Source organism: Gavia stellata, chromosome 9 (assembly GCF_030936135.1).
Source record: "Gavia stellata isolate bGavSte3 chromosome 9, bGavSte3.hap2, whole genome shotgun sequence".
Classification (NCBI taxonomy): Eukaryota; Metazoa; Chordata; class Aves; order Gaviiformes; family Gaviidae; genus Gavia; species Gavia stellata.
In genome coordinates this window covers 36,025,826-36,050,772 of record NC_082602.1, presented here as the reverse complement: position 1 = coordinate 36,050,772, position 24,947 = coordinate 36,025,826, and the positions used below count along the sequence as shown (strand labels likewise).

General features: G+C 43.4%; 1 protein-coding gene across 5 annotated transcripts in view; it reads right to left on the bottom strand.

Moving 5' to 3' along the window:
• The window catches only part of TACC2 (transforming acidic coiled-coil containing protein 2), a 101,482-nt gene that overhangs the window by 69,710 nt on the left and 6,825 nt on the right, over positions 1–24,947 (bottom strand). For all 5 annotated transcript variants that reach the window (XM_059821005.1, XM_059821002.1, XM_059821006.1 and 2 more), the window contains exons 2-3: positions 14,053–14,178; positions 6,803–6,934 (exon numbers count right to left, since the gene is read on the bottom strand). In XM_059821005.1, coding sequence (XP_059676988.1) covers positions 6,803–6,934; positions 14,053–14,178 — 258 coding nt within the window. The remainder of the gene's footprint in view (positions 1–6,802; positions 6,935–14,052; positions 14,179–24,947) is intronic.

Sequence of the window (24,947 nt, the reverse complement as noted above, 5' to 3'; positions counted from 1 at the left end):
TTTAGGGAATAGCCACAGTATTGCATGTGAATAGACCACCATTTAAAATTAAAAATCTTTGTTATTTTGAAAGATGATATCCCAAAGAGAGAACTGAAGTAAATGCCACCTCCTGTAGAGCCATGCAAATCATCAGAGAGAGGACTGACCTCTTGCTGTCAGGTAGCAAGAGCACTGGAAGAAAGGCAGATCTCTTTCTTTCTCTCCCTTATGTTTATGGGGGAACTTTGTGCTGCAAATGAAAAGAGTAAGTATGAGAAGTTACCTGAAATATGCAACAAATTTATCCCATTTTGGTTTACTGGCAAAAACAGTAGTGTTAACATAAACTGTAACACCTATACTTTAGTACTGCCTAATAAATAGGCATTTAGTGCAGTTCATGTCCACAGTATAATTAAGATATGATTGTAGTCTATAATTAGCAATTTAAAGGCACATTCATTACCATCCTTCAAAGATGCAGTTATCCCTAATTTAATCCCCCTCAAGTACAGATAAATCAGAAATTCAGCCCTAAAGTAAGAATGAACGACATTCAGATTGAAGCTACAGTCTTGGTGGGGTTTGGTTTTTTTGTAGCTGGTTTTTTTTTTTTTAATGGGCTCAGAGTGGGGTACTGATTCATGACTAGAGAGTGTAAATGAAATCTGAGCAGTAAAATAATTACAGAGTGTTACATCAGTGGGATATTTTCAATATTCTCTTCAAGAAAAAGAAAAGCAGTTCATTCAATTGCCTCTGCACAATACCTGGCATAACACAGCCCTATCTGTGTTACCATGATACACCACAAAATAACATGAGAAGATACTAGGTGTAAAGCTTCAGAGATTTAACTTACTCTTACAGATTAAGTACTTTGATAAACACGTTGTCTGCTCCACCACTTATCTAGATTAACACGGTGTGAGTGCTTTATTTGCATTGATACATTGTTAGTTCATGAAAAAAACCCACTGTCTCAAAATTTTAAGCCTGAGCACACTGACGGAGTATTTCCAGTCAAAGAAAAATGGAGTGACCAGTGATGATGCACCCAGGACGGACACTGCAACTCACAGGAAACAAACACTAGAATGGGTTTCTAAAAAAAGTAAAAATAAAAATAAAAATAAAATAAAAATAAAAATAAATTAAAAAAAAAACTGTGCCCCCCACCCCCATTGATCACTGTGCGGTTGCTAAGATCTCTGCTTAATCTAAATTGCAAGTGAGATTAATGGCATTAAGAGTTATGAATAACCAAGATGCCTGCTTAGTTATTGAAATTTCCTGCATGGGAAACCCACTGCAAAGATAACAAAAGGGGCCCCTGCACGGTGCTATTCAGGATGCCAGGGGGGCGACAGTCTTTCAGAGGTCAGCAATGAATTTACGATCAGTAACGTGAGAACTAAACACACCAGAAGATTCCGTGTACAAAAGCGTTTTATGAAATTGAGAGCCATACAAACAGGGAGATTAGGTTTCCGAGAGCTGAGCACACCCTCAAGTGTGGAAGCCTCCACGGTGGCCATGCAGAGATTTCACCGAAGGAACAAGGGGGTCCGTCTACCACGCAGATCTACAGAGGAGACCTACATTAAGGCTCCAGGGCAGCCAAACCCCTGTGGAAAACTCTTCGTCCCGCATCATTTTGTGCAGCCTCTGGCCGGCCATTTGCTCCTGTGCTTTCCCCTCCTGCTGAAGCACAGACACTTCAGTTTTGGATTCCATTTGTATCATGCTACTACTGTATGAACCAAGCCTGAATTCACTGGATCAGAAACAAAACTTTAAACCCCTGTTTTCCAAATTTCTGGCCCAGCCTTCAGACTGGAACCACAAGCATAACCACACCAAAGGAGGGAGTTTGTTTTACTGCTGAATATGCCTCTGCAGACCACGTCCGTGAGCTAAATGCCCAAAGTTCTGTTGACATTTCCGAGCACTGGAGTTGCAAAACTGCCATCACAGACCATGGGACCTTTTCTTGCTTCCATGATTCTTTCTAAGCCTTTAAACATCCCAAGGTGTAAGATCCCTGAGACAGCTGGAACCAGCCTTGTTAGGAAAGGAGCTGCGTAACGCCAGGAGGGGACTGACATTTTTAAGGGCTTTCATGCACCTGCCCTCCGCTGCCAAGATCAGTGCGAGGAACACTCTCCGGGGGCACCCTGTCGCAGGAGATTTCAGGAGGCAGAATCCAAAGGTCTCTTGCCCTCAGGGCCTATGTGAAGAATTCGATGACGAAAATGCAGGATGAAGAAATCAGACAAGAACAGTATTCCTGCCTGGTGCAAGTCTTTGCTGTGACTGCGAAGGATGGGTGGTCAGATGATGACTGGGTAACTTCTGAAAGAAGTTGGCTTACAGCTTCAATTTGATTTCAAAAGAGCTAACAGAAAACTGGATTGAAGGTTTTTTTGTGTTTTTCAGGGGGTTCTTTTTGCTTTTGTTTTTAAAAGATTTAGCATTAGGGGTAGAGTGCCCCAAAAGCACAGGCCATATTTAAACATAACATTGATTATTGAGAAATACAAAATACACCTGACTTAACAGTTTTAACCCATGCATTACCTGCGCTAGGACAAGAGGTGATCCCCTGCAAGTCCTCCACCCTCCTGGCAGTGCCAGGCTCCTCTGGTGCCCTCGGAGCTGTCACCGTGCGTGCCACAGTGCCAGTGAACAGCAGCCCAAGCCAGGTGTACAACCTCTGCCTTGAATCTGTACTGCCAGTTTTGTAGGGTTGATGCAAGATGATTAATGCCATTCTAAAATTCCTTGTGGATGGATTAATTAGTGTAATGACATATTCATTTTCATGCTGCTGAACCTGTTCTAGCAGCAGGGAAATTACCATATATCGCCTGAGGGAACCTGTAAAATACACAGTTAATAACAAGCAAACAGAGGGCTACCATCGCCCTTTTGTCCACTGCCACGTACAGAGAGAAGCTCTACAACACACACAAATAATTGCTCTCTTTGAGCATAAACATGCAGGCAGAACGCACCCCAGAGCGCTCAAATCCTGACCAAAGATATGGTTAGAAAACTGGTGAAATTTCCCTCTTCTGTCAAGTATCCGCTAATACTCTGCCTTTTAAAAATGCAGTTACTGGAAGCTATTTGTTGAATTGCTGCTGGTTTATGGAAGCTGTCCTCTGCCAGCAGACAACATGGGGGTCCCCAGGCACTCTGCCCAGCACACACAGAACCATGTCCCCCCCAGTCATGGGTTCACCCAGAGAAGCCTGCAGGATCCAGTCCCTCGTCTGGGGACCCCACCATACCAGTCCCACAATCAGCTACAAGAAAATGCACTTAGTCCACAACATTTTTGGCTTGAAACACAGCAGACATCCTGGGATTTGATGCTATTACTCAGTAATAGGCTTTGTTCTATTGCTATTATAAAAACACATCACTTCACTTGTGCACCAGAGAGTCCAGACACACATTAGAGGTATATACCACCATCCAGTTCATAAAATACATGGAAAAAAAATCAACAAATCACCCCCCCCCCAAAAAAAAAAAAAATCTAAACCCCTCAAAACTCCACACTTTGGAAACAAGAAGGCCTTATGATTCCTTTTGTAGCCCCCACTTGTATTTCCCATCTCCTCCTTGCTCAGTGCAGCTGTAAACTTAGTGCAATGACTCATCCCTTTCAAAAGGGTTAAATTCACTTAAGGAAGAAAGCCTTGTGTTTTTGAATCCCATTTAATCCCTTCCTGGTTTTCATTACATCATTAAAAGCAACTCAGTCTAGGATTATCAGTATTGGTCATAAATGAAGGCAATACATTAATTTTTATTCACTTGGTTTTACACCAAGCCTCTCCAGAGGTGGACAAAAGGAGAAAACTTGTTTTCAACAAGTGATCAAGCAAATAAAACCCAGAAGTCATAAAGCTTATCCTGTTCTTCTGTGTGACACCAATAATTCAGCTTTGCTTCCTCCCAGGGAATTATTATGAAACTACCTTTTGGAAATCAACAACACAGAAAGTGGAGCTTTCTGTAAAGACTGTTGTGACTTTTTGCTTTCTGATAGAAAGATTTGTTGCTGTGCTTCCAACTGGTTCCAGGCTCATTTCAGAAAAACTGGGTAAGAGATGTGTTTTTAATTTCAGAGATCAGCAGAAGTTCGCTATCCATCCAGAGTCTCTCAAAATGATCCAACTCCAGTCTGTTTTATGAAAGAAAACTGACCCTGCATCTGACATCAGGGAGGACCCACCTCTCCAATCACACCAGCCACGTTTAACATCACAGGTGTATCTTTCAAAGCAGGTAGCGAGGCTACACGTGAGGGCATGCACAAAGACAGCGCTTGCTTTTTGCTCTACAGAATGGATTATATCCGTCTCTCTTCCTCATAGGACAACCAGAGGGATGGATCAGCTCTTCAGAGCCTTTCCAGCTCTATCCATAGGGCTTCCATAAAGGACAAGTTACACTCACTGGCAGTATTTCTGCACTTCTCCCAAATTATGAAGTGTCTGTGACACAGTTCATAATGTGACCATCATAATCACAGAGGAGACTGAAATGCCTCAAGGATCCATTTTGCAGAAAATTGTGCAGTGGCACGGCATTTGCAGAAGTTTAGCACCTTGCCATCCAGGCAGTTGTCATAAATGTGACAAAAAGTGAAACATAACCCAATTTTCTGTGGCTGATTTGACTTGATACACACGAATCGCATAAAAATGCAAGATAGTCCAAGAAGTATTTACATAAGGGGCTGATTATAACAACAAAGAGCTATTTGGACAGTAATGTCTTTGCTTTTCAGGAGGATGCAAGAATTACCTTTCGTCCCACAGATATCTCTAATTCTCACCTCTGTACGCATCTTAATTTCAATTAAGATCTGTGAAAGTCTGTGTTCATGTTACAAAAAGAACAAACACGTAAGTTCAGCTTTAGAGAAAGAAGGCTGTGGGTGATAACGCTGCTATTCTCAAGGCCTAACGAGGATGCCTGCCAGTGTCCATTTTGGTTACTGGCATCCTAGGCTGGATTTTGATTCTGCATTAAGCAGTTCTACTAATATTACTTAATTACACCATTGTTTACCCCATCCAGGAGATTCTTACGCAGACACAGATATTTACATTATTAAACACGCTACATCATTATCAAAACCAAACAAACTCCAGAGGCACAAGCCAATCTAAATATGTGAGCACAGCAGCTCTGCTTGTCTGCGGAGTTCTAAAATTATTTCTCCTCTCTTTGATGCTGAATTCTGATGAAAAGAAAAAAAAAATCACCATGTGTTTTGGTGGTTTCAATTTGGATTTATAAACAATAGGCATCTGTGAGCACACCAAAGCACTCACAGAATGTGAAATTCAGTCCAGGGTATCCACAAAGTTCAAACAATTTTGGATGACTCTGGAAAGAACCAACATCTTGGGGTGAATATTTTCTAACTTACAACCTCACCTGACCATTTCTCTCCATTTTTAGAGAATGACCATGGTATCTACCCTTCATTCAGAAAATTCTCTCCAGATTACAGAACTTGCACACTGGTGCAAACAGACCTTTGAGCACTTTTGTTCCCCACCAACTATCCACAGGTTAAAAAGTGCAGGTCCAGTACAGTATCATGGAGGAACATTACATGGAAGACTTGGCCTAACTGTGTTACAGCAAGCACATACACTAGAGGTGAGGACACCATTTTCTGATCAAAATAATCAGAGCTTTAGAACAAATAGTTAACCAACACGTTTCCCAGATATTATACTGTGGATGGTTTTTCGAATAGCATTTGCTGATAGGTATTCATTCACTGTTCTACAGCAGAACATGTCTATTGTGTACATTTTCATTCATGACTCAGAGCATCCTCCTGCTGACAGCAGCATCTTTTGACATTTCTGAACAGAGCTTTAGTGGAATAGCTGTATCTCCCATGGTGCCTCCTGTCTTGTATCGTATTTGTCACAAGCTGCTGGCCTGTATTTGTGGGGTGGAGAACGCTGTTCTCCAGGGAGTGCCCATTTAATATTCTCAGCTGTGCTGTGACCTTTTCCATTAATAGACGTCACAATAAGGGCATGCCTTTATTGCTGAGCCACAACAGCATACTGGTTAATCACCCACAAGTCAGGCGTCATCTGAAGCTCTGACATGAATATCCAAGCACATGTCTCGTCTTGACTGTATCTGAGATGGGAGGACCCAGTTTGGGGGTTTTCCAAGCAAAAATCCCCTAGGCCATCCATCAAACACTATGGCACCAATCAATGCAAATTTGAAGGGGAGAAACATTTAACTTTGAAATCAAGATGATTCAACATTTCTTCAGCAAGAGCAAAACCAAGCTGAACTTCTTCCTTCAGTACTGACAACTACAATACAAATCAGCAGTGTGGGGCGGGGAAGACGCTGGCAGCATCTGAAGGGGAATGAGCAGGACGGTCCTCTTGAATATGACCTGGTCTTGCACAGTTTCACAAAACCAAAACAAAACAAACTTCAACTTCAAGAAGGGAAAGTATTTGGAAAAAACCCTAACAATGTATTAATTTAAAAATAGTAGGAAGGATCAGCATAGTAATAACCAGTGTACTCCAAGCTCCCTCTTCTGGTCTTTTGCAGTAAATATTCTGGAGTAAGCAGGTCTTGATAGTCTACCATTTGGTTTCAAAATCTAGCAACAAAATGTTCATATAACTTAGACAAAACACACGCTAAAGTTATTCAGCCTCTTTCACACTACTTACGTTTTCTTAAGCAAGGATGTACAGACATGGAAATTTATTGTAATGTATGAAATAACATTGCACAATACCTCTTTTTTTCCCTTGTGAAACCTTCAGTTTCTTGAGCAGGCAGTTCTACACCATCACCAGGGGCTGCAGCCAAAGGTACATCGCCAGAAATGAGGTTATCAACGTCTTTGCAGCTATCAGACTTGGAAGTGCTGCAAAACAATTATTAAAAATAAGCTGACAAATTTCACAAGTGCCCATGAAGCTGCAGTGAAGTCACCTTAAAAGATGAATTTTGGCTGGATCTAAACTAAGGAGCTCTAAGGAGCACATTGTCCCCTCCCCAATGCTGTCTCTCTCACACCTCCCGCAAATTATTTCTTCTTACAAACCCTATTTCGCTTAATTTCTCAGATGACCACATAACCAGTAACACTGCAAAGTTTTGACAGCTCTTACAGACCATAACATTAACTGCCAGAGAAATTCAACTGTATATGAAATTAGTAAAATAAATAAATCACTAATGACTACTTTGCAGTTCTCACACAGCCCTTTCTCCTCAGCATACAATACAAACATTCAATTAATTGACTTGAGTGATTTGTCTTTTAGAAAAAACTAAAACCCAGGACTAAAATATTCTCTTCTTTAAAAGCTCTCCCTATACTGTAAAGCTAAAAGCACAATAATCCCTGAACTCATGACATGAATGCTAAGATTACAGGACTGTAATACTGCTGTATTTGTTAATTCCTACGAGTCCCTCTGCTCAGCAAAGCCCCACAAGACCCAAGCTCAGAAGCATGACAGCCATGTAATGACTTCCAGAGCACGTAAATACAGATTGGAAAGACCGAGTTTCTTTGCAGCAAGGGAAGGCACTGCGGGGTGCTTTGGGGAGGCGTGCCCTCTCCTGGTCCCTGCAAAAAAGGAGCTCTTGCACACAGACACCAACAAGAGTATAGGAGAAAACAGCTATCTGCCCAAATCCCCGGCACACAGGGGAGGGTAGTCTTGCCATTCCCTCTCCTCAAGGCAGACCAGAGCGGAATGCACGGGTACAGCTCCATGAACTTTCTGTTTTCCTAAGCAAAACCCAAATGAGAAAAAATCCTCGACAGCAACACAAATAAAACACTTCTCTCATGAGCCTTCTAATGCTCTTTAAGAAGGTAAATCACCTGTGTATCTGAAAGGTCACCCCACAAGAAGCTCACTTGCATTCTCCCTCTATTTAAGTAGACTGGTAACCATACTACTCCCCCTGCTCTTGGCCACACTCGTTAAACTAATGACAAAAAAGGAACTAAACAACCAATGACTTCATGTTTCAAAAGCAGGAGCAGTGTAGCGTCTTGTCACACCACATTGTCCTTTCCAGGGCACCTCCGACATACCAGAGGGACACAGATGTTCTGGGGTAGCAGCCACACGCAACAGCCTCCCCTTGTGCCAGCTCCTGCTTCCAGAGATCTGGACACAAACATTTAAGGAAAAGTTGGTGGAACCAGGCCTTGGCTGAGAAGTTTCTTTTAGGTTTCCTGAACTAAATATGAACAGTTATCTTAGCCATTCCTTTTAAAATTTCCTCTCCCCTCCACCCCAGTAATTATACTGTAATTGTAGAAGGTAGAAAGTTGTGTTACTGAGTAAGAGTTGAGTAAAAGGCAGATTAAGTTGTGTTACTGAGTAAGAGTTGATAAAGTTCAGGGACAGATTGTTCCTTTTTTTAGAAACATGTATACAAACGGAGGACAAACATAAATCACATCCCTAACTTTAGTTACAATACATACAAGCACGAGAACAGTTATTCCCCACAGTGTTTATCCACTAACTTACTAAGATCACAAAAGCTCCTTCTGAGAGTGGTTTACCTTGATTAGCTCATATCCATGAAGTAGCTTTGTGCCATATGGGATAGCTACTCAGTTATTTCTTTCAAGAAATTATCTCTGCTTTATGCACTCCTTCCTTCCTTCCTTCTCTTCTTTCCCCAGCTTGTCCAAACCGGTCTGACACTGACACAGACTTCCTAAATTTGCAACCACATCAAGTTTAAATAAATAAATAAATAAATACATAAATACATAAATAAATAAATAACAGTTTCCTTTTCCATGCAAAGGACTTTTCCCTTTGCTAAAAATGTCTTTCTCCTAATATAGCAGTAACATCAAATATATACAAAGGCGATGTGACTATATAGGGTCACACGGAGATTAGAGAAAGTAAAATTTTAAAGCAAAAAGTAAACTGCTAAAAAAAAGCGAATGCTGAACATCTGTTTGGAGAGTAAACAAAGAATTGCAAAACCCAAACAATTCACAAGAGGGCCCAGCCAAGCAAGAATACCAAACGCACATAAAATTATGGACCTTATGTTATGCACACATAAAACTGTCTCAGTTAATTGCTTACAGTAGCACTTGTTCCTCTCTCACCCACACCCTTCGCACAGGCCCCAATGCCCATCTACGGCCCTTCAGTTTCCCCCTTTAAGTCTTTCTGCATAAAATGAAACAATTTGCAGAGATATGCTTTGGCTAATGTCATTTCCAATGCTCTCCGCAAAGCAAAACTAGCTATCAAAATACAGGCATTTTTAGAAGAGCTCTGCTACCTGGGCACAGGGCTTACTTTCATGAGCTATAGTATCTGCATGCGTTAAAATCCACAAATAATTTCTCTTCATCTTTCCAAGCTTCATCTAAACCGTCAAAACCTGGATTCATATAAAGGCCCCGCCTGCCAAGTGTCAGCTGCCTTCCTGGCACAAGTGGGTTGTAAAGCAACACGGCGGAGATGCAGTTGGTACTTGTATTTTCTCTGACACCTTGCACCAACATGAGTACCACCTGCGTGCCGTGGGAGGGAGGGCTGTAGGACAGGGTACCATGGGCTGCCTCTACTCCTTTTCCCCACTGCTGTTGCTCTGACAAGGGCTAATATTGCCACATAACAATTTTGGGACTGTTCGGTGTTGTCTGTAGTAGAATCACAACAGCGTAGTGCTACTGGTTATTGCCCATCGCTAGATGGGTGGAACCTGCAGATGGGTGCTGCCCACTGGCGCCCTAATAAGCTCCCAAGGGACAAGGCGGAAGCAGAGCAGCTCAGAAACGGTACGGACTGCACAAACTGAGGCAGGATAGCAGAGCAACCCTGTCCAAAACACAGACTTTGTGTCCACTTTTAAACAATCCAACCTAAGTCTCCATCAACTCTGGTACACGTATCAACTCATGGTACTTGTATCAGCTCAGACATGCAGTGGCTACATTAAAACCTCTTCTCCACAGCTCTTACTAAAACAGAATTTGCCATTAAACTTATTTGCCAATTAGTAATATTCAAATGGTTGTAGCAAGGATACTAGCAAAAGGGCCAAGTCTTCCCAGTGCACAATGAATTATACATTGGCCAGTCTTTATCCTGTAGAGTCCGGCTGATTAGAAAACAAACACTTTTCAAGCTCTGTCTCTGTTTTTTTTTAAGCAATTCTCAAAAGTCACTTTCTGACCTTCTGTGCATACAGATGCCCCTGGGTACTCCTGCCTGTGTCCTGCTAACACTGAGGAGCACACCCCGAGCATCACAGTTGCCCAGGCTGTGAACTATGTGACAGGGAAAGGTCCATCTGCAGATAAAGGAACACAGCTTTTAGTGCATCCCACATCACCTATCACAAATTCCCTCAGGACAGCTTAATGTGCCCTCTGCATAACAGGAGCTGGAAGAGAGGCTGATGCAGGGGAACACAACGTTTTCCAGCGCCAACTCAGGTTTAGAACAGCTTTCATTCCCCAGTATTCATGACAGAGCTGCGCTGGCTCTGTCTGGTCTGGACTAAACGCCATGCTACAGCTCAGCAACCTCAGCTGGAGATTAAATGCAAGATCAGAAGCTTTCCTTAGCACGTGGAAGGGACCAGACTGGGTTGCCCTGCCTGTTACCTATGGCCTGACCCTGAAGACAACTCATGCAGCAAGTGCTTTCCAAGCTGCCATTTTTTCCTGGGCACTTGCAGGTTTTTTTGCCCCCAAGACAGGCAGCAAGTTGCAGGGAACAGGCAGACACCGCTCAGAAGTGTTTAACACCTCTAACCGTGGAGCCCAGCTAAGCTGTGGTCTCGTACAGCCAGGGCACTTATCTGCCTCCTCTGCCTTTCCCATCCAAACATTTCTGATATAAAACAGAAGTCCTGTTGCAGAGCTCTGCACCTGCAGCACAAAGAGAAAGATGTGTCTAGCCAAAATTTCTTCTAGTGCAATGTGTACTGGCAAATCAGAGTGAACTTGGCCTTTCAGTTTCATTGCTATACAAAAATGCTTGGCAGTACAGCCAGTGAACTTTTTACCTAATTCTTTTCAGGGCACTCCTCTGCAGATACAGTAAATAAAATCTACCTACCGAGCAGATGATACCATGTTGTCCCTGATCAATACGTAATCAGCAGGGGAGGAGAGAGGCAGACAGTCCTCCTCAAGAATCAAAACAAAGATACAGTTTCTTGACTGGACAGATGGAGGGACAACCTGATCTCTTATTACGCACTGCCATCTGGAAGACATTTAGCACAAACTGACCCCTGCCTTATATGCACCATTATTTTTTCCAGTCAAAGTACACACCATCTGCATTATATGACACTCCTGATAGGGAAATACACAGAAACAAAAGGAACTTATCAGTAAATAACTAAATACAGCGGGGAAAAAGCACTTTATAATTGCACTTCACTGCAGACAGACCGGAATAGCATCATGCCATCCAATAGCCCTGGTAACATTTCTAGAAGTATAGTGCAGAGGTATAACCAGAAAGTATTGACAGAGGGACGTGACATGTATGTGCACCGGAGAATTTTTTTGTGTTCGTATTGAAAAGCAGTGGTGCAGTATTTCTACATAAAATGCCAAAAAAGCAGTGGCTTTAGTATGATCACCTTACTTATATAGGCAAGAATCTGCTCCATGTCACAGGTGAAGAGAAGATGAGGGATAAGGCAATGACATGAAACAACAAACATCACTGAAACTCCCCTTGGATAAGCAAAGCCCAGTCCTGCTATTACTGATCCTCACTGTGAGCATAATCCCACGCATTTTACGAGTACTACTTTCATTTGCTACTAACGTTATGTTGTTATCAGTTTAAGTCTGACCAAACCACAGAGAAGTCAGCAGTGTTTGCTGCTGCTGGAAGAGAGTTGCGCCATGCTTGTTTCAGACAGGACCTATAGCAGGGGTCCGGCTGCGCTGATACTAACCCCTCTTCTGCCGATCACCTGCATCTGCGGGTGGGCACACATGGGAGCTACTGCGTTTCTGCTGGCGGGACACCAGGGAACACCTCTGCAAGGCTCACAGAGAAGCTGGCAAGCAACAACAGCCTGGACAGGAAAGACAGGTACAAGGAGAACAGGTAGGCTTTTGTGTCTAAAGCTGAACAAGGATGCAAAATGAAGGAGTAGAAACACAAACAATACTGACAAGAGTTAACTTGTGCAGCTTTTTAAAAAAAATAGACAAAAAATTAAAACCAACAAACATCAGGGAACTACCTGCAGCCAGATTCGCTCCAGCTGACCACAGTGTATTTCTCTCCCGCCTTCCTCCGTTTCAGGAGCTGAAAAACTACCTACTTCCACACTGAATACCCCTGGGTTTGCAACTTTTTAGCACTGAACCCTTGCAAAAATCCTAGCACCTTCCTCAAGGTCAGGATATGGAACCAAGAGCCAGACCCTGTGGCTGCTACACGGCCTGTGCGCCCTCAGCCCTACTGGGCTCACCACCCTGTATGGGCTAACTACAGCTCAGCACTCGCAGCCTACGCAACTGGGATGATGCAAGGAACCCCGAGACTAACTTTTGGACATTAACGGTCAGAACATTTTAAAGACGGAAGTTGTGAAGTAGATCAAAAGGAAAGGTATAATATAATTAACTTGAAATTCCAGATCCAGATGAGAATGTGAACAGTGTGACTTGATGAGGTTTACAAGAAGCAGTAAATTAAAACACTTGAAGACTGCTCTTCCTAAAAGTTTCCTAAGGTGACATTTAATCACAGACAGCTTGCGTACCTTTTTCCCTACAAACAGCAAACTATCACCCCAAGGGCAACAGAGTCTTCTATTTCAGACCGTAGTCTAGAGACCATATATAAACCTTCCTGGTCCTTTTGGTGTTAGTCGTTTTTCATTCCTCCACATTCAGAAAGCAGCTCATAGCCCCACCTCAATTACTGCTCACTCTTTTCTAACTGCCTTGCTACTACGGCCAACAATCCATTAGCAAGAAAAAACAGAATCCACAAAAACCCATCAGTAACCCAATTACATTTGTTAAAAACAAAGAAACACAACTCTTTCAGTAAAAACTTACAAGAACTGGAAGAAATCCACATCATTAGCTTCCTACTGTAAGCTTCTCTAGATCATCTTACCCCAATTGTAGGAAAAAGTTTGTTTCTCACAGATTCACTCAGCCAGCATTAGTGACTAGCCAGCTTGGACTGACGGAAGACCAGTACGGGCTAAACAGCAAAGTCACCCAGCTTTTAAGGTGGATCGAGCAAACCACACATACTCATTTCTGCCTTGATAGCATATTATTGCTACCTCAGCTAGCCAATTTAATGCTAGCTTAAATATATTGTGTATGTTTACACTCCACTGAATTCACAATGATTGAAGAAGGGTAAACACACCCTACAAGGCTTCCTCTACTGTTGGCAGTTAGGACAAACTCATACACACAAAGATCTCGACAACCCAACTGCCACCAGCACAAATAAAGCAACAGTTTCCCTTCTCAGTGCAAGTAAAAGCAGACAAAAAGCCCAGTGTCCAACAGAGATGAGATACCTGAATGCTTTATAATCAGCATTATACTGCTAAGGAACTTCTTAAAATTAAGGAAAATGCCCAAAGGATCAGTTACCTTGTACTATTAAAAAAAAAAAAAAGTATAAGCACCTACAAAAATATAAGGCATATATTGCACCTTCTCGCGGCACAACCCTCCTACGTGCCAAAGTGATTCAATCGCAGGGAAAGGTAAACGGCATCTTCCTTTGAAGGTTTTGATAGAGGGAGATTTACATTCTGGTAAAGATTTCCACTGACAGATTCTCCACTGACTACGGACAGACTCAGCAGACCCATCAGCAGCTGGCCATACCAAACATATATGCATCCAAGAAGAGTGATAGCAATTTCTTAGCTAGTGCTGACCTCCGTGGTCCTCCACCCGCCCACATCAGTAAGCAGTTTGCAGCTGCTTCCCACCGCTCCAGCTGCAATGGCTCTGTACAATACCTTGCTGCAGTCAGCTCAGCAGCATCCACAGGGTCAACATTTCCATACGTCGCAGAAACAGCTAAGGGTTGCTGAGAAGGATCAAGGGGAGAAGCCAACTGTATATCATCACCTGGCCCAGGAGGGCTGCGGAGAGAAAAGACATGGAAAAAAGCAACCTTAGAGGTCTGATTTATTGCAGAGCTATTGTCACTTGGCTGTCTGAAGCCCCCGCTGTTTAGCATGTGTATGCTAACTTGTGTGTTAGGGAATGCGGGGAAAGTTGGTGTTTTTAATGTAAGTTGCTTTTGTGCACACCTCTACTGTTCCCACCGGCCTGAAGTCACTGGATTTTTGTCTGTGTTACAACTGCAGAAGCAATGAGATAGGACAATCCAACAGCAAATTAACCCCATTTTGATTCTGATTTTAAAAAGCAAATGAGAAAATGAGCTACTGCTTGAACAAGAGAAACGGCAAGACTTCCTTGCTCAGAAACCACGTAACACACAGGGAGCTTGAGTCCTACTTTCACCTGCCACAGAGCTGCGTGGGGGCTCATCAGTGGGAGCACAGAGTCAGACAAAGGTGCCCCGGGTGTTGCAGGGAGCACATGCAGGGAGACACCCAGCCTTGTCCCATACCCGGGGAAAGCAGGATGCAGCCGAGTACCAGCGCTACATGGCTAAAAGAAAACAATTTGGAAGCACACCCTTGAAACAATAAGGAAAGGAGCCTTGCTGAAGAAGGGGTTTTTGCTTGTTTTTAGGAGACACCAAACCATGGGAACCCCCTGAAAACAACGTTTTGGTTGCCTACTTCAACCTGACTTTCCCATGTGGCCACCCAGAGACCAGGGCCCTGGAAGTGTCAGTTTTCCCTAAAACACGCCAAAATCCTCAGGTTTTTGTAAAACATAGAATGTGACCTTTAATTGGGGTTCCAATTTCACATTGCAGGGTCACCCAAGTGGCTCCGTTTTGAGGTGCCGCTTTCCCGAACCCCCTTCAGTCCACGTTGTTTCCAGTACTACCAAGTGAATACAACCCTGTAGGCAGAGGGATGGTACTGCACACAGATGGATTTGAGCAGAAGTCTATAAACTTAAAACTGCCACTCAGCATTTGGCATTTCAGCTTAAAAATAAAAATCCCTAAATCATGGACCTCAGCTTTAACACTAGACAATTACTTCCTTACCTAACTGCAAATCCAGCGGATCAGTATGATTCTCTACTATAGTCTAATTTTGGGTCAAAGAACATAACAAGGAGTTAAACTACACTATAATACTGTCAATATTATTCCTCTAACTTCACACTTTACATATTTTATCTAAAGGATTCTGTAAAGTAACACGTTCATATGAGAATGATGATTTGTCAAGCTTGTTTTCTGATTTTTTATTTTTCATTAATTACACCTGTGATCCTTCGTAAGCCAGTGTTTGTGCTCTTCATTTCCAGAGTTATCACAGCACCATTCTGCACTCAGTCCAGTTAATTTGTCCACAGCATCCCTGACAAGTCAAGTGGCATTCTCCCCTCCGTTACACCAAGAAGAGTAGAGCTAAGCCACTGCACTGAGTGCAGTTCTCAGATGATGGCCCTGAACGTTTGATTATTTTTTAAACTTACAATATTACTTTTATCATCTAATTGCAATGCTAAGCAATTAACTGTCCACATGTTCTCTGGTTTAACCACACCTGAGGGCTCAGCCTGTTGTAGGAAGCTTTGAGCTAAGATGTTTACAAGTCCTAAGGTCCTCTAGCTTATTATATAAAAGGACCGGTTTTCACTCATCACTAAGAGTTGCATATACTTACAGCACAAACTGGGGTGCTGCCTCTGCTTTGCCTTAAAATGAGCGTTTAGAAAGTAGACCTTAACAACAGGACATTGCAACTTCTTTTTTATATACGTAAGGAGTGAAACGCAGATGGGCAGATCTTGCTCTGGCTACTGACAGAGCACTAAGGGTCTTCCCTGTGAACATACAGAAAGTACAGCACAAGCCAAAACTGCAATTGAAGCTGTTGTACTGGTGTGCCCCAAGCGCGCGAGAAGCCAAGTGTTTGCCTGCCGCCCCTCGCATCTGCTGCAGGACGAACTCCCAGACAGCGATTTTCATCGTAACTTGAAACTCGGGCTTGGGGAGGTGATGGCGAAGCTGCTCATTGCCAAGCCACCCTGCTCTGTGCGGCACAAACAATGAAGCTACCCAAAAGCTGCTCAAACTAGTTCCACAACTGACATTCCTGGGCATCACAACCGCCTTCGCCTCGCAGGCGCCCGCCACCAGGTCCCTGCTCTCCAGAAAATGGCCTTTTAGGCCAATTTGTTTCAAAAATCGAGCTCTGTAAAAAGGCCACGAACTTTTTCCATTCCATTGCCCGAGTTCTGGGTCAAGTCTGGAAGAGGACCTACTTAAAATGAGTTCCAAATTCTACTTACGACAAGCATGACTGAAATACTTTTCAAAGGAAAATACCTCACAGTTTAACAAGCAGTTGCTTATTAACAGCTGCAGCGAGCACGCTAAATTCAGCCCAAAGACCAAGGGGTTCAGTCTGTTATTAGTGTGTCACAAGTGAAAGATGTTGCCCACCCAGTGTCCTTAGGCTCTTGAGTTTCATAATTTCATTTTTAAGGCCTCTGCTCATCCTTGAAAAGAGATTTTCCAAGTCACTGGTAGAAGGCAAGTATGCAAACAGCAAGTTTCAGACAAAGCTTGACCCATGCTTGCCATTAAATATCAATGAATGAGTGAGAAATAACTGCATAAGCCTCTGTAATTTCTTCTGTTTAAACACAGGCGTTCTGACCTCTGTCTATGTAAGAAGCTTTCAAACCAAAGCGGGAAATTTATTTAAAATACGTAAAAGAGCACAGCTTTACACACGTGGGCACAGAGGGAAGCAGGGTCAGCTCCCCGGCGCGCAGCCCACGAACACAGCGAGGGCAGGGTGCTCTGGTGGGGCCGTTTGCTGCTCTCCTCCTGACATCACTGAGACACAAACCTTAAAACCCCAATTTCATACTAAAGTTTTAAAATGTTTTGACAGTGGTGCTGGAGACAGAAGGCAGCTACGGGTCTTGGCATTTTCTCCCTGTCCATGTTTTTCCAATCAGGAGAGCTGGATGTGGCTCCCTTTGAACAGTCAACAACAGCTCCAAGTTTACTCCAAGGCAAACCAATAAGCATTTCAAGCCCTGCTATCTCCTAGTCCCAAACATTTGGTTGCTTTTAATGAGATAAGGGTATGATTTATAGATCCTGCTCTCACTCCAGAAATCTCTGGAAAATGGCACCAACCACCGCAAGGCAGGGCTGAGCTCTCAGCACTCTCATCAACCGCGATTTCGTTTTCTTCAAGAAATGAGATGTTGCTCGTTGGGTAGAGCAAGGCTGATAGACAAAATCCTCCAGATTTCATACTTGGCTTTGTAATAAATCGGGCCAAAGAGTCAATTTTTTGAGCCTCAGTTTACACATGCATAAGAAAAAACATTAATTCATTGCAGAAAGATATTGAGAGGATTTAGTGTTTCCAGGAAGTTCCTACACTGCAATTCTTTGCAAGGGATAGAGATCTAGTGGTATCTACTTCAGTTCAAATTCATTCATTCAAACACATTGTACCTCATAAAATTTCTTCCATTTTATTAAGTAATCCCTTCATAATGTTGATTTTTACCTTCTCTTACTTTATTTTGTAGTTTATCTCGTACGTTATCCCCATTCATTGAAATAAACTTCACGTGTAGAAAATCCAACAATAAACTGCTATGCACCTTTGGTATTTCTGTTCTCTAAAAATGTTTTCATGATTATTGGGACTCCTGTCAATATAATTTAGCAGAGTAGAGGTAAGAAGCTATTTCTCAGATTAGAAATCAACATTACTGGTATCAGAAACGAAAACCAATCCTGTGCAGGAAACGGCTCAGGACTGCTGAATAAGCTACCAGCACAGGATTAAAAACAAACCAACCCCTCTTTTTTTTCCCGCATTACTTCTTGTCAGGCAATTTAAGATCGATTTAAATATTAATAGAATTTTAGGAAAAATATGAGATGCTAAGATTGAAATGGGAAGTCTGGCTTTATTTCCCTATGAACTAAGGGGACATCCATGCAACCAAATGAGGTCTCCACAAGGCAAGTCCATACAGCAGCAGTAGCTTTAAAAGCTCAGACACAGCAATGGCTGGGGATCCCCGGTTACTTTTTCTGGTCGCTATGCACAGATATAACCAAGGCTTTACTTTTACCAGCTAAACACACACTCGCAGTCAAAAGTTCAAGTTGTGGGAAATATGCTGCCTTTTGTAAACCCAACAAAGACTTACTTACGCATTTAAATATGTGATTTTGGAAAAATCGCTCAAATTCCTTCTGTACTCTGAAGGAGAAACTATGCCTCAAGTGCCTCGCATCAGCACTTTGTATTTACACTGCAGGACCTTCTGCACGCCTCAGCCAGGCTGAGTCCTGCTGAGCTGGGCGCTGTACAAACACAGTAGTAAAGGTATCCAAGAGATGAACCGGCATGTGTTAATTAAGCATATAAAATCACTGTCACACGGAGGACACATGAGTTTGATGTACAGTACTGTGTGCCGCGGCATTTCTACACTTACGGAAAAAAAACATTGCCACCAAGATACCAGAACTGGCTCCTGGGGGAATTATTCCAGTGTCTCAGATACACGCTCGTCCTCTGAGCCAGACTCAAGCAAACAGCAGAACAGGTCTGGATGCTGGCTGACCATGCTCAGAGCACCCAGGGAGAGCCAGCCCAGCCCACCGCGGCTTGGGCAGCACCCGAGTCACACCTGTCCCCAAGGAAGGGCACTGCCATCATCCTGGCTGAGTATCAGGAACCAGCTCCATCTCCCAAAGGCTGCGGGCTGCCTGCAGTCCTCGGGGCAACGCGTGACTGCCCGGCTCCAGACACAAGGCTGTGCTTCCAGCGACAAGGGAGTCCCTTCTCCTACTGCGAATTTCCATATGGATGAAGTAAGAAAGGAAAACAGATGCTGAAACTGCATTCTGGAGAAATTAAAACACCTTTTAAGAGACTTCCCGAAGGCAATACCCCATGTATGAAAAGCAACGCCAGAAACCCAGCTGCAGAGCAGCTGGCAATCCCTGCAGGTAACTCCAAATTACCCAGCCGAGCGGGATGGTAGCACTATCGCTGTCAGGCAATCCGCGCACGTGGCGATGGAGAGTAATTCTCAGAAGCGATACTTTTCTGGCAGTGCTTGTGGAAATCCTGACAAGATAGAGAAGTTATCTTGGCAGGGGATGGTGTGTAGTCACACATTACCTGAGGGCCTGGACTTCCTCTCTCGCCCAACCCTTTTTGCTTAGAAGTCCCTTAGTTTTTGTAACACGTGTATCCAGACTGATCATCGATGCAATTAGTCACGACCGTAAAATAGAAAAAACATATATTTTTTTTCCCTGAGTATTCTACGTTACTGTGGTCATATTGAAACCTAACAGTTATGGTGAGTTATTACATTAGACAAATACAATTGTTTTAGATTAAAAGGCTTAAGGGGACTGAAAGACGCGTTGCAGTATTACTTCCTTCGCGAGCTAGAAGAGGGACAACAGAAAGCCACGTAAAAGTGTTAGAAGTATAAATCACGCCTGCACAGGATGAATAAGCTGTAATAACTGTCAACCATTATAAAAAGCCCGTAACGTCACCACCGTGCAGCTTTTAGAGCCTCTGAAGGGCTCTCAGTCACGTCCTGATGTCATTGCTGCAGAATTTAAAAGTCTCCAAATTCCAGCTAGTAAACCTGAAGCAGAAGTTTCTCAGGGCGATCAAACCTCCCCTGCCTCAAAGGCTCCTTCCTCACCACCCGCTGACGCTCGGGCCGAGCAGAAACCCCAACCGCAAACCGTGGCAGGAGCCACAAAACCACCCGGTCTCGTCCTTGGAGGTGAGGAGAGCCAACCTCATCCTCTGGCAGAGCTGGAGGCAACGCTGGGTGAGCAGGAGGGCGTTTTACTGGGTGGAAGTGGTACTTCTCAAAAAGTTGCTCAAAGGACAAAAAGCAGGGCGGGGGGGGGAAGGAAGTGCAACGATCTTTTGAGAGAAAAAGCGGTGGCAAACATCAGCTAACTTTAAATTTCTGATGCAGGCTGTAACCGCACATTGCTTTTGTTACTGCCTTGGCTAACTTTCCCCTCACAAGTGTCTACTTACCAAGGCCGGGAAATAATCACCAGCTTCTCTATTCTCAGTCATCCTCGCTTCCAACACAACATCCCGCAACAGGCCCTCAGCTGAACACGAATTCCCTCCACTTCCACCATCCCGCCTGGGGAACAAAACGCTTCTCCCGCACTCCAAACCCCGATCCCGGCCCCGGCACAGCCTGGGCGAGCGCCGGAGCGTACAAAAAGGCCGATACGAGTAAGAGCCTGGAGCTGCTTCTCCCAGGCTCCTCCCATGAGGCTCCCCGAGGAAAGGCCGCAGCGACCAAGCCTACCGCGCCCCGCGTCCTCCCCCGCCGGGGTCGGATGCCTCCGGGGCGGCGGCAGCCGCCCCGGAGGCATCCGACCCCGGCGGGGGAGGACGCGGGGCGCAGGCGGCTGCCGGAGCGCTTGCAGCAAAGCGGAGCGAGGCGGGGGGGGGGGGGGTTGAGACACAGAGGACCGCCGCACGCTGCCCCAAAGCTGCAGAGCGATGAATCCGCCGTTTTGGTCTTCTTTCCCCCCCCCCCCTCCTGGTGGAATTTCTTTCCAGGACTTTCTGAGTCACGGCAAACCGACGGCTGCTCGGAGTTTCCATCTGCCGCACATGGTGGGGGATGTGGATAGATTAAATTACGATGTATGTAACACTTAGAGCGTACACAAATACCTCCTAAGGTTTTAAAACCCACTTCGGCAGAGCCTCGCTCAATTGATGGTGCTCGGCAACTTTTTAAAGTTTCGGGATGAAGGAATGGTGTTTGGCCCAGCTTCAAAGATTAACTTTTTAAAAGTTGCAGGATGCAATTATTAACAGCTTCCACTGAAAATTTATTTATTTATAGCCGTAAATCTAAACCAAACCTTTTTATTCCTCCTCTCGTTCTTTTGTTAAGTTCCAACTCCTAAAATCCCACAGGTTTTCTTACAGGTTTCTTTACCTATAAGAAAATGGAGCAGTTTTAATTAGTTGTATGCCCTTCTTAATCTTTTAGGTTTCCTATGTCTTTATTACAACACAAAAGAATGGCTTCACAGCTCTTTGCATTGAGATACACCAAATTGCATATAGAAGCTGCCAGCACCCAAGGAATTAATTGAGGCTCTACCCAGGGAGATCATTATCATGTTTATAACATGTCATACAGTAACTATAGACTAAATGACTATGATACCTATCCCACAGCAAGACAGTTGGTAGAGTCATTGCTTACCAAATGCCCCATCGAGATACTTCAGATAAAATGCTGGGGCTACAGAGACTTACTTTAGCTGAATTAGAGTTTCCCAGCGGAAAACTCTATGTGCACTCTGCCCAAGCTCCGGACGTTCAACTGTGGTGCCAGCTACGCCTGCTTGGGTGACAGAACTAACATTTCCTCTTCTTCAGAACTCGGTCCAGCTCTTAGCAGGACTGTGCATCTCCTTTTAATGTTCAGGTACAGTAATGATACCAGCTGGACCTCTCAAAGCATCAATTCAGCGCTGAGCCTCAGGTGTAAAAAGGTATTCATCAATTCTTAAATTTTTTTTGTTTGTTTTTGACTCTTGAACTGTTTCTCCTTCTAGCCCTTGTTTGATTTTCTACGAGCAAAAGAAAGGAATGGATTTTTGCCTGGGTAAATTTTGTGTTACAGGGGAACTTTCACATTCATGAGTCTAAAAGCAGATGACCGGGATTTGCCCTAGATGTGCTCATCGCTGCTTTTAACAATTCAGATACCTGTACAGGAAATAGAAGAAGAGAGACCAAATCAGATACTGCAATGGGTGAAAATGCTGAGAAAAATGTAGACTGCCAACATCACCTGGGCTGCAAGGTTTGGCTCATCGAGGGGTAAACATCTCTTACGGAATGATACGCTGTGGAGAGTTCACTTAGTTGCAGCACCGGGAGCCAGTAGCATCCACTGTGACAGCAAGGATTAAGATCAAGCAGAGAGTTAAAGTTTCTGGGGAGAGCAGCTCTCTCATATCCTGCCTCCCAAGCAGCAGGAAACCAGGCATGGAAAAAGTTACTGTGATTTCTGATACAGGTACAGACGTTCAGCCACCCTCTCATTTGGGGGGGAACTAAACTCTTTTGTCATCTGGAAACCATTTCACAAATAGCTTCTGCAGGTATAACAGGGAGGAGGGAGAGGGAGACCCTGGAGAGGGTAAGATTCATTAAAATAAATTTTGATTTTCTTTGCAAGCAGCCCTTCAGCCTGGCGCAAAGCTGTGGACACGGACTAGCTACCGTCCTGCTAACAAAACCAAATTTAGCATTTTTGGAATAAAACGGTCATTTTGCTCAAATAACATGCCTCTCCCTGTTTATTCATTAGCCTCGTGCTGTACCAAAACCCTTTCACCTACTGCTAAGCAATCTCAACGCACCTTTGTCACAAAAACATTTCCACTTTCCCCCCAGTGCCCTCTGCTACTTAAACATAGGAAAACTGATACGCAGGAACTCCAGGAACACAGTGCTAAGGTGTGCTTGATTATCTGATTTTCCTGTGAGAATTAATTGATCTGCGTTAATAGAAGGCTCGGGGGAGGAGAGAGGAAACAAGCTGAAAAGCAACAGGAAAACAAGAGGTAAGCAACCTCCCAGCAAGGCTGGGGAGACAATGACAGGACAGAAGCTGGCGTTCAGGCTGCAGCCTGCAGTGACACGCTGTCTGGCGGAGGCTGGCAGCCCCCAGATCAAAGAGCCGCAAAAGAAAGTGTTGCAAAAGATTTCTCCCGAGGGCCGGAGCTGGATGGGAGCGGTGAGCGTGCTGATGAGAGGGACTCAGCGGCAGGAGACATCCCGCAGGATGGCCCTTATGGAGTCCGGGCCCTTCCCTCGCTCCCAGGGAACAGTTAGCCTTAAGGAAAGGCCAGAAAGCATCAGGATGGCTTATACTGGGGGGGAACTGCTGGGTTTTTTTAATGTAGATCCCAAACATTTTTAAAGAACACCAGTATTTTGCATTTGGGTGAAGGATTTTATCTTTGCTAGATCCCCACTTTTTCCTTTTCTACATATGTATGTGTCCATAAAAATAACATTTACCAAGCTCTATGTGACAAGTTAGGTTGCAATTTTAGGGGTGGAGGAAACCCTAAAAGAAATAATGGTCTTTTTAGTTTGGCAATGCTAAGTAGTTAATGACACAGGTACAACAAAGTTCCTGTGGTGACACCACAGTTACCTGACATTACATAGGCACATGGTGCTGGAAAGCAGAGTGGCTTTTATTTCTCCACCTCTTTAAATTGATGTTATCACTGGTCTATAAGCAAATACAAATGCTACCATATTTGTGATAAACTTGCAAAAAAGCTGGCAAAACATCAATGCCTATGTTTGTTCTGAAAAATAAGGCTGCATCATGGGACTGATCTTTAAGAAAATGTGCGTGTATGATTTAAATTGTTCTTTGTGAAAACTCAGTACCCATTTTTAAGGCCATTTGCAACAAAGAAAACCATATAAACATACTTCAGTTTGTTTAAAATTAAAGAGAAGTTTCTCTTTTGCATTTCCTAATCAGAGGTTCATAGTCATACACTCTACAAAACCACAGACCCAATTAGCTGCAGAGCAGCCTGGCTGCAATATCCGTACCGCTTCTGTAACAAACACCTGAACTTTGTATTTCCACTACTTTCCATGTACAAATTGCCCACAACCATCATTTGTGGTGGTTGAAAATTAGGTTGTGCAATTCCCAGCGATTTTTATGGGCGAGGCTTTGGGATGGTCGTCTCTTTAAATTCCCAGACTTTTACTTTAACCTTATGCTTTGAAGAAAAGGGAAGTTTAATGTTAACCCATTACATTTCGGTGGATCAAGTGATGGGAAACTGCCATTTTGAAAATTTCCAAATAAGTAAGGTCAGATTTTAGAAAACCCTAGGCTAGACTCAAAGCTTCACAAATTTCAGTGATAACTTCTCTAGCAAACCAAGTTTATTTGGAGTCTCTACCAGAAGAACAGGATTTGAAGAACGCTGCATACAACAGGAGTTTCATGTACCACCACAGCATTCAAAAAAAGAAAAGAAGAGAAGGTGTGGAAAATCTTGGAGACTTTCAAATATTCAGCACGAACTAACTATATTTTCACTCATTTAATGACATTGTTAAGAGAGACGGGAGTTTTAAGTGTCCATTTGTTTTCATGACAGCCAAATTTTTTTCTTCCATTGTTAGAAACTGAGCAAGGCATACATGCTTTTTGCTTTCATTCCAGGAAACAAATCCAATCTTCTCTGTCTGCTGTAGAGTTATTCTTAGCTGGCTTTGATATTTCTATCAGCTAGGAGAGCATAACAATGTTATCATGCTAACAAATTCCAAAGATTTTACATAAGCTCTTGAGTGCCTTAAAAAAAAAAAAAAAAAAGGTTGTATTGATTACACTGTTTGTGTTTCATTAGCCAAAGGAGCTAGGAAAAACAAGCTGAAGAAGAATAAAAAAGCAGTTTGATGAGTTTCAGTTTCATGAAGCCAGCGCTCCGTGTTTTTTGGAGCATCATTTACAAAGAGAAGCCAAGCTTTACAGGTTTGAGGTTGGAAAAAACCAGGTAGTTCAGGCCAATGAATCATTTAAATCTTACTTGTCTACATACAGCCTATTTTCCTAATTCCATTTTTTATCAATTGAAACAACTAGACGCCCCCCTTCTCTAAGCAAAGCAGGATAACTGCGAGTATAG